General features: G+C 40.6%; 1 protein-coding gene across 1 annotated transcript; it reads left to right on the forward strand.

Annotated features, from left to right (window-relative positions):
• The first annotated feature begins 443 nt into the window (after positions 1 to 443).
• CTSV (cathepsin V) lies at positions 444 to 8,566 on the forward strand. Its single transcript, XM_004714606.2, has 8 exons — positions 444 to 541; positions 3,736 to 3,878; positions 4,155 to 4,277; positions 4,380 to 4,526; positions 4,721 to 4,945; positions 5,399 to 5,564; positions 6,324 to 6,441; positions 8,274 to 8,566. Exons 2-8 carry the CDS (start codon positions 3,747 to 3,749, stop codon positions 8,371 to 8,373), a joined length of 1,011 nt encoding a protein of 336 aa, XP_004714663.1. The 5' UTR covers positions 444 to 541; positions 3,736 to 3,746; the 3' UTR covers positions 8,374 to 8,566.
• The last annotated feature ends 1,565 nt before the right edge of the window (positions 8,567 to 10,131 follow it).

Genomic DNA, 10,131 nt, shown 5'->3' on the forward strand with positions numbered 1-10,131 from the left:
CCCGTGGCCTCTGCATTTTTCCACACGGGCGTTTTTGTGTTAAACAAGAATGAAAAGTTTGCTGATTCTCGACACCAAAGTTTTTCTGTTTGTTCGATTGTCGTAAAATTATGTACAACACTCTCTACACAAGACACGATCTCTGGGTTGACATTACTTCGAGAGCTCGCCAGGTGCATCCACTTGGAGGACGCCGTCCCTCTGAGCCCCGGGAGTCGCGGACCCTGCCCGCCCCGCGGCGCGCCCCGGCCGAGCGCTCTAAGCCCTGCGGAGCCGCGGGCACCGACCACCCGCCCGGCCAAGGCCAACAGCGACTGAGCGGCGTCACGGCCAGGTGTCCAGTCACGGTACCCAGAGGCCCCCTCCCCCCGAAGCCCGCGCAGCCAATCGCGGGGCAGAAATGCGATATGGGCGGGGCTGGCCGGGCAGCAACCCCAACCTTTTAAAGGCTGAGCCTAAGGCCCCTGAAAACAATTGTGGACTCCTGTGACCCTGTCCCCGTTTGAGCTGACTGCGCCTATGCCAGCCGCGGGCCCAGCAGGTAAGCGCCCAGACTAGGGTCGAGGTGCCAAAGGGGCGGGTCCTGGAGGAGGAGACCCCTGTGGGGACCCTGGAGGAGTGATCAGCGTGACCCACTGGAGGAGTGACGGGTGCCGACTGTGGCCCAGCGTGCGGGTCCTGTTCAGATCGGAGCGGGCGGGGGCTCGGGCGCCCAGGTTGGATAAGCCAACTAAGCGAGACCCTGAGCCAGCTGGGCATCGGTTGGCCTGGGGGCCCCAGGGGCATAGAGTGCCAGGGCCGTGGTGGGATAAGCTTGCTCCTGCCACTTATCTGCCAGCCAGACTGAGGGGGCGGGTGTTTCCTGCACCACCGCTGTCAAAGTCTTGGGAAGAAGTGGGGGCCATAAGCAACCCTAGCCCCGCGGAGCCTGAGGTGTGACCTGGCCCAACCTCTGAATCCAGGAACTCTGCCTCTGTACCAGCACGGGTGGCGGGGTGGGGGGTGGTGTTCATGGTTTGGGAGCGCATTTGGGGGCACAGTGTGGGGGTGACAGGAAAGGATTCAAATCAAGAAGTGGAGGTTTGAGGGGGGAAAAAGGCGGGGTTGGAGGTGGGTTTAATACTTATGATCTGCTGTATATTAGGCAAGAAGAAACATGAGCAGCAACAAGTTGCCCAATAGACAGCGTAAGCACGTGCTTAAGTCATCGCATCAGCAAAACAGAGGCACTGGTAGTCCAAACTAACCACAGTTACCAAACAGACAAAACCCCCCAAACCCACTGCCATCAAGTGGATTCTGACCCCTATATAAGGTTCTTGAGCCTTTAAATCTTTATGGGAACAGATAGTTCCATTCTTATCCCTCACTGGTGAATTTGAAATCTTCTGGTGAAGCCAACACTTCACGGACAGTGCCACCAGGGAGTTCCTTTCCATGCAGACAAAACTAAAATTAAAAATAAATAAAAACTGCCGTCGAGTCAATTCCGACTCATAGCGACCCAGTCGGACAGAGGAGAACTAACCCTGTCTAACTCTTTACAAGAACAGAAAGCCTATCATCCGCCAGCAGAGTGGCGTAACCCACTATACCACCACGCCTCCAAGCCAATAGGACACTAAAAAGCAGCGCTGCAGTGGAAGGGAATCAGCTGAGCACTAAATGAAGTTGATACCAACTCCATTCCTGGGAATATACAGTCCAGAAATAAAGTGAATTGAAAGACAGGAACTCTCCCCCTCTTGTTTAAGCCTTGAAGCCTCTGTTACATACTTACCTTCATTGGCATCTCTCTGCTATGACCCCTCCCTTATAAAGATTGAACTGCTAACTACAAGGTTGACAGTTCAAATCCACCAGCTGCTTTACAGGAGAAAGAGGAGGCATTCTCCTGCTTCTGGCAAGAGTTACGGTCTCGGAAACCCAGCAGTTCTACTGTGTCGTAGAGAGTCACTTTGAGTCAGAATCAACGTTTGGTTTTTCGTTTTGTGTCTTGGTGGTTTTCTTGAGAACATAGAATTCTTTCTAATAAACGAGGTCGGAGTAGGCTGTGGAGTCTAGCTCTTGCTCGATATGGAACAAGAGCAGTAACTGGGCAAGGGTAGAGTATATTAATGGATAAAAAGAATTTGATCCGTTTTGAAAGACTAAAATTCCAAAACTAAAATAAAAAATATGTAAAAACTGCCATCCTTGGCCAAGTCCAGCACCTCCAGCCAGAAGGTGCTCTTTGCTCGGATACAAACACAAGTAATGCACTTGATCATGTCCTGGCTAACAGCCAATGGGAACTCCAGTCCTAGATGAAGCTTGTAAGCATGAATAAATTGACCATTGCATTAAATTCAGGCAAAACTTTGGAACTATCACATTTGCATAAAGTTATACCCTAAATTTTAAAAATAATAATTAAAAATTGTTAAACTTTTAAATATGATTAGCATACTTGCAGATACACTATATTTAATATAATAATGATATGAGTAATAATGTAATATACTACTAAACCAGCAAATGCCCAAATATATAGAAATATTAATGTTTATATAACACAAAAGTTTTAATTTATGCATTGTTAGTTTTGTTTTTTGTTTTCTATTGTGTGAGACACAGTGCTTCATAGTACTCTTTTTATGTTAATAAATGAGGTATTGGGCACATCAAGAGGAAACTCAATGTTTATGGTACAAAATGCTCATGTTTTCAATACATGTTTCTAAACTTATGATACAAAATGCTTCTGTTTTGCAACAATTGAATTTTTGTAAATTAAACGTCCAAGAAAGCAACAAACACTTATAAGAAGATCACTATTATATTTTATCAGAATAGTCATGTATTTATTTGTAAGGAAATTGATTCCTCAAGGAAATAAATGAATACATAGATAATAAAGCCAAAAAAATAATAATAAAGCCTATATAAATGTATTTTTATTTTACATTTTCCTTCAGACTGCCTTTCTTTTATGAAATGGATTTTTTAAGTTGTGTTTTGAATAGCGATGACACATGCCAACACCTATTGAAACATGTATATATTATATCTCATATATCCCATTCTAATGCATGCGTAAGCAGAGGGGGGCAACAAATTATTAGAGCTTAGAGATATTACCAAAGGAGCCCTGGTGGCATCGTGAATTACATGTTTGGCTGCTAAACGCAATCTCAGCAATTTAAAACCACGAGCAGCCCTGTGGGAGGAAGATGAGGTTTTCTATTCCCATAGATTTACAGCCTCAGAAACACTCAGGGCAGTTCTATTCTACCCGATAAGGTTGTTATGAGTCAGAAACAACTTTGGCAGTGAGTTTGGTTTTTTGAGGGCTCTCACATCCCTTAGTCCCTGGGTATGGTGGTCACTCAAATATTGCGGGGGGGCCCTCCTCCCCCAGGATCATACCTCCTCTTTAAAAGTTTTTTTTGGTGTGTTTTTTTTTGCCTTAGCCAACCTCAGTACTATAAGTAAATAACCTAGATTAGCCATTTTCTAGCTATTGCTTAAAGCTATATCAATTACCGCCACCGTTTGATAAGTCCTTGGTCTGTTTTTCCACCACATAGGTTCTTAGCCTTTTTCCACAGCCTTTTCAGAAATACTTGGGAAAATAATTTAAATGTTTACACTTTACTTTGGTGGTTGTAGCTTTTCAGTAGAGGATGTGATGGCCTTTTAAGTTGATTAAGTAATCTAAAATAATTTGTTAATCTTTCTTTATTCCATTCCTAGGTCTTTAAAACATGAATTCTTTACTCTTTCTGGTTGCCCTTGGCTTGGGCATAGCCACAGCTTCTCTAAAATTTGATCCAAGTTTAGATGCACAATGGAAACAGTGGAAGTCCACATACAAGAGGCCATATGACTATAATACGGTTGGTATCATGTGAAACTCTCCAGAGAATAGACCTTGGTTGTTGGGAGTTACATGGCGTCTTCTAGAGTCCAGCACTTATCAATACTTAACTTCACAGTGTCCATTTCTGAGAGCAGTGTGGGTGTGCACTTGTCTGCTATGTCAGAGCTGCGAGTAGAGTGTCCAGAGGATTAGACTTATCCTTGGCCATTATTTCTCTTCCATCTGCTGATCCAGTTAGTGAGAAGGGTTAGGTGTTAAATGGAAATAAAGAATCAGTTATGTTTGCATCTAGAATGAAGAAGGATGGAGGAGAGCAGTATGGGAGAAAAATTTGAAAACGATTGAACTACACAATCGGGAATATAGCCAAGGAAAACATGGCTTCACAATGGCCATGAATGCCTTTGGTGACATGGTGAGTGTGACACGCACTGATTACTTAATTCTGCACCTCTTCTCGGTACTTTAGCAAAATAATCCCATGCTTTTTCAACATTTTCATTACTTTTCATTGAAGACCAATGACGAATACAGGCAGCTGATGAATGGCTTTCAAAACAGAAAACGCAAGAAGGGGAAGATGTTCCGTGAACCTGTCTTTCATGAAATCCCTAAATCTGTGGATTGGACTCAGAAAGGCTATGTAACTCCAGTAAAGAATCAGGTATAACATGATTCAAAGTCAGATCTATCTAGTGTAGTAAAGCCAAAATGGAATTGACCTCATTGCATTGCTAGACTGTGGAGTGACACGCTGTTCATCCCTGCCCCTTGGGAGAGTATTTAGATACATGGGCTGTTGTCAAAGTCTTGCTATGTATTTTATAAACCGACTAATTTTTTTTATTACCTTTTCAGGGTCAGTGTGGTTCTTGTTGGGCTTTTAGTGCAACTGGTGCCCTTGAAGGACAGATGTTCCGGAAAACTGGCAGGCTTGTTTCTCTCAGTGAGCAGAACCTGGTGGACTGCTCCCGGTCTGAAGGCAACGAGGGCTGCAATGGGGGCTTCATGGATTTTGCATTTGAATACATTAAGAAAAACAAAGGCATTGATTCAGAGGTTTCCTATCCATATTTAGGAACGGTAAATCGAGTTCCTTATTTTGCTGTCATTCCAACTCTACTTTTGGGAAGTCATACACTTTCAGAGATAACAAATATTCAGCATTCACATTTGAGATGATAGAAACTATATCTGCAACTTTCAGAATAGTCATTATAACTTATGATCTTTTGCATCGTTCTCTGACTGCTCTAATGTGGAGAATATACATATCATTCTTCATATAATACACATTTTTCATAGTAAAATATTTCTTATGAGCAGATAGAACTAGAAGGTCTCATTGAAGAGACACTTTTGAATTTCTCAATTTCACACCAACCAATAACGATTCACTTGCTGTCCTACTTTGTAACAAATTGATTTAAAAATCATTAAGTTGAAAATCAGTCAAGATAGCTCTGTGATCCTAGAACTCATTCCTCGGATGATGGGTGGTAGTAAATCATGTGACTTTTCTGTTTTCCTTTACAGGACACAAATCCGTGTACCTACAAGCCTGAATTTTCTGTTGCCAATGACACTGGCTTTGTGGATATCCCTCAGAGGGAGAAGGTACTAATGAAGGCAGTGGCTAAGTGGGGTCCTATCTCTGTTGCTATTGATGCAAGCCATGTGTCTTTCCAGTTCTATAAATCAGGTAAGTATTTGTATTTTTATCACAGGAATTCAGGCAAAATTGAAAAACATGCCACTATGATTAACACTGGTTTAAAGTCCCCCCTTTAAAATGAAAAATGTTCAGTGTGTATATTTAATATAGTAAACTTTGTACATATGTGCTACTTTTTTACTTGGCGTTCCCATTTGACACTGTACTTCAAGCATTTTCTCATGTGACAGATTTTTCATATGTATTTTTAAGCAAATGTATATTTGTTTAATAGGTATGTAATTTATTCTATAGATGTAACCTAATTTACTTAACTATTCTATAACTAGGATCTACTTTTTTTAAAAAAAGAAGTTACCATAATTAGGACTGAAAAGAATCCCATGACTAAAATTTGTTTTCTTTTGTGTTGCTTATTTCAACTGACATCCTAGAAGGGGAAAAGGGTTTTCCTAATTTGTATTTCAGCTCATAGGTCATTTTAATCTGGATCACCTAGTGATCATATTTTTGGAAATCTGGGAATTTTTTTGGTGAAATAGAAAATAATATTTTGGACTTACTTTGGAATTTTATTGATTCCTAGTATTTTGAGTGTGTTCTTTTTATCATTCATTACTGTTTTTTGCCTTTTTTTTTTTTTTGGCTTACCAGGAATTTGCCCACATCTTGTATATCTTTTCCTTGAGTTTGAAATGCTTCCCTTACCAAAGTTGATAGATTAGATCACTGTGGTACAATCCTATATGGACCTTTTCACCTCAGTATTGAATTTTACTCCTACAGGCATTTATAATGAGCCAGACTGTAGCAGCAAAGACCTGGATCATGGTGTTCTGCTCGTTGGCTATGGCTTTGAAGGAAAAGATTCAAAAAGTAGTGCATTTTGGCTAGTTAAAAACAGGTATATAATTCTACTTATATTTGCAATTGAAAAAGGCATCCTTGCTTATAATCAGTAATTGGATACAGGCCCACAAATTCTTAACGTCAATTTGAATTCCCAGCAAGTCTTATTCCCACTTAAAATTGACACCAAAATATGAATATCTAATTGTAAGATTTTTTACCAATCTTACTAGTAATATTAATATTATATGTTTAACTTAGCATTTCTAAATTCTGAAATTTTCATTTATAGAACGATGTCAGAACTTAAGGGTTTCAAATATAAGATTGTGGGCCTGTATGTGTTTTCTGATGGTCTTAGGCGATCCCTGTGAAAGGGCTGTTCAATCCCCAAATGGGTTGTGACGCACAGGTTGAGAACCACTGCCCTAAGGGTTTCCAAGGCTGTGTTTACAGGAATTGAAAGTCCAGTCTTTCTCCTGAGAAACTGCGGGTGGTTTTGAACTTCTGTCCTTTGGGATCCCAGCCCAATACGTAAGCACTACAGCACCATTCACAAGGGGAAGGAGAATCAAAGTGAACACCAGCCCAATGCCAGTTCTTATAAGCCAGAGGTTAGACATGCCTCTACCCTCTAACCTTCATTACCTCTTCTGATACCAGTTGCCCCTCCCATGCCATTCTCTACTTCTCTGCTAGGTTTGATAATCTATTACAATGGCCCCACAGAACTCACACGGGATACGTATGATTATGGGGTTTATTAGGGTAAGTTAGCAGATTACAATTTGTGCTCAGTGATGCTCAGGATACAGTTCTTCAGTCAAGACAGCCTCTTTTCAGCCATGCCTACAGGCAGGTCTATCTCTTGTTTGATTCTTGACCTCTGCTCTGTTTGGGTAATGTTACAAAACTCTTCTGGCTCTCAACTGATAAGGTACTCCGCTTCATCAGGAAGCCCCATTCCAAAGGCACTAAGCCCTATGGTCAGCAAACTTAGTTTCCCAGAAAATGCCCAAGAAGCACACCATTCAGCTTTCTTGTTCTGTGAGCCGGGAAGCCTGCTGCACTGTCTTGTTCTCTTGGTTCTTCTACCTCTGCTGCTACCACATTCCTGCCATATCTCTTGCCATCTTTGGTGCCTATGCTCTGTCTCCTGAATTGAAAAGGATCAGTGTGCATGAACGTTGGGTTTCAAAGGATGCACTCCATTTCTAGCTTTTTTTGGTGGGGTGGTTGGGGGGGTGGGAGGGTGGTGGTGTAGAATACTGCTAATGTATGGCATATCCTTTATGCATATGAGATGACTCGTTTTAAACCTAGCGGGCTGTCACAACTGATTAATCTCCATATTAGGGTTGCGTAATCCCACCCCACAAGGGTGCCAGGTACCTTATTACATTTTTAACAAGCTGTCTAATCCTCTTGGTGAGTCACAAACACCTTACATTTCCTATGTTATTATATAGTGGGAATTACAAATACTATAGTTGCAAAACCACCATAAGGTACAATGAGCAGAAATATTTACCCTTCCTGATTATTTCTGTTACATTTGAAAGATTCCCAATGGCATCTATAGCTTTTCAGTTATCATTTGGTGCCCTGCCATGGCATTTTACTTCTAAGCCCTCGGAGGTCTTACGTATTATCAAATCAACTTTGAAAACTTAAGTTCTTTGTGAAATATAACTTGCCTCAATTTTTTTTATCTTAGAAATTACATAAGATATTATAGGGCATTAATGCATTCATAAATATGTGTCAAAGAATGTAGAATACTGCCTAATGTATGGCAAGCACTGTTTAGGCATTAGCTATTATTAAAAATTAATCTTAGATGTAGTTGGTTCTTTTTATAAAATGAAAAACTTGCTTTTATTTCAGCTGGGGGAAACGTTGGGGCATGAATGGCTATGTAAAGATGGCCAAAGACCAGAACAACCACTGTGGGATCGCCACAGCAGCCAGCTACCCAATAGTGTGACCTGATGGACCATCAGAAAGGAACCAGGATAGACCGGCCACAGGGGTTTTTATCTTGAACTGACCAACTTTTATTTTGTTAGATAAAACACTTGAATAATGGAGGACCTAAGTTGTGATTTTAATTCTGTGACATTTTACACTGGCAAATGTACAACTACTTCAATTAATACTATAAACAGCTTTGTAATTAACTCTAAGGTTTTTTGGATTTTTATTTTGAAAAGAATTGCCTTTTTAAAGCTTTATTAAATTTTAAAAGCTTTACCTTTTAAAATAAAATTTAATTCAGTACATAGAGTTGGGCCTTGTGCTTTTTGTGTGGAGTGAAAACATATATAACAAAATATATGCTATCTCAACTATTTGAATTTATACAATTCACTCACAGATATTACATTATTCAGGTCATTCACTCAGTCTCACTATGCTTTTCCAAATCATTCTACTACAATTAACACAAACACAATGTTCCCTACGATAAAGTCAATTTGGCTGGGCCAGGTTTCTCAGTGGTTTGGCAATGACACCAAATAGTTGTAAAAAGATTAGGGTGGCTGCCCAAATGAAAAAAAAAAAGAAAAAAGATTAGGGTGGCAAGCAACACCCTTACTCAGATCACAATCCTAATGAAATCAATTGAAAGGACCTTTCCTCAGGAATGTGGCTTGCTTCCAGTATCAATAGACACCGGAAAAGTTTGCTTACTTTTTGCTGGATCTGGATCCTGCCCCTGGCTCATAGACCTTCAGTTGTTTGGACTTGAGACAATGGTTTATCTTATTGCCTGCCAATCCTGGGAGCCAACAGCAGCATGCTGACCTTGGATTCATTCACCTCTGCAACCCAAGTCTGGTTTTCCCTCTGACCTGAGTTCATCAGCCACTGCTGCTACGAAGGTCAGATACTTCCTACCTGACATCTGACTCACTGATTTGGAATCTGCCTGAACTTGAACGTGCCTGATACTCCAACTCTGTGAGCCATTTTCTTGATATAATTATATATATATATATCCATATATAAGCTTCACTGGTTTTGCTTCTCTAGAGACGCTAAACTAAGACATCCACAAAGCAAACACCCTCCCCTTTCCCTCTTACCCCCTTCTGCTGTGTGTTCTCTTGATTTTTGCAAAAGAACCCTGCTTGGTGGTTTAAACCCACTAGCCTCTTACACAGGAGATAGATAAGGCTCTCTGTTCCCATAATGATTTTTAGTCTTGGGAATCCTACATACAGTCATTATGATTCAGAATTGACTTGATGGCAGTGGGATTGTTGGATTGGGGTTATAGGTTATACTAGAACTTCCTCATAGGGTTTCTTGTCATCTAAATGGGTATATCTTCTAGGGAGCTTCCGAGTAGGTTTAAACCACCAAGCTTTCAGTTCACACCTGAGCATTTAACTGGTAAGTGTCACCAAGGGTCCTTTTCCCACATCTGGTAATCAGTTATAATCTTTGGTTTTTGTATATTCATCTATGAGAATAAGTTTAGAAATATTGCTACTAGGATTCTAGTTCATACATGCATAAGTTTATTCCAATTTTCAATTAGTAGATAGCCTCAGATAAGTTCATTCAGTCATATGCTTGCCTTAAATTCTTTAGTGTGCTTTTGAAAAACAGGTTCAATTAAGATGGTGGCTTCCCAGGGGATATGCTTGGCCAGTGATATTCTTTCTTTTTTTAAAAGACATTTTTATTGGTACTTAAATACACTTAGGGGTGTATTTAAATACACTTCTGGGAGCAT

This window comes from Echinops telfairi, unplaced genomic scaffold, assembly GCF_000313985.2.
Source record: "Echinops telfairi isolate 266 unplaced genomic scaffold, ASM31398v2 ScPeMD7_27;HRSCAF=92, whole genome shotgun sequence".
In the NCBI taxonomy this organism is placed as follows: domain Eukaryota; kingdom Metazoa; phylum Chordata; class Mammalia; order Afrosoricida; family Tenrecidae; genus Echinops; species Echinops telfairi.

Coding starts and splice junctions, on each gene's coding strand:
- CTSV (XM_004714606.2), top strand. CDS start 3,747: ATGAATTCTTTACTCTTTCTGGTTGCCCTTGGCTTGGGCATAGCCACA. Junction 3,879..4,154: donor GGCCATATGACTATAATACG/GTTGGTATCATG, acceptor GTTTGCATCTAG/AATGAAGAAGGATGGAGGAG. Junction 4,946..5,398: donor CCTATCCATATTTAGGAACG/GTAAATCGAGTT, acceptor TTTCCTTTACAG/GACACAAATCCGTGTACCTA.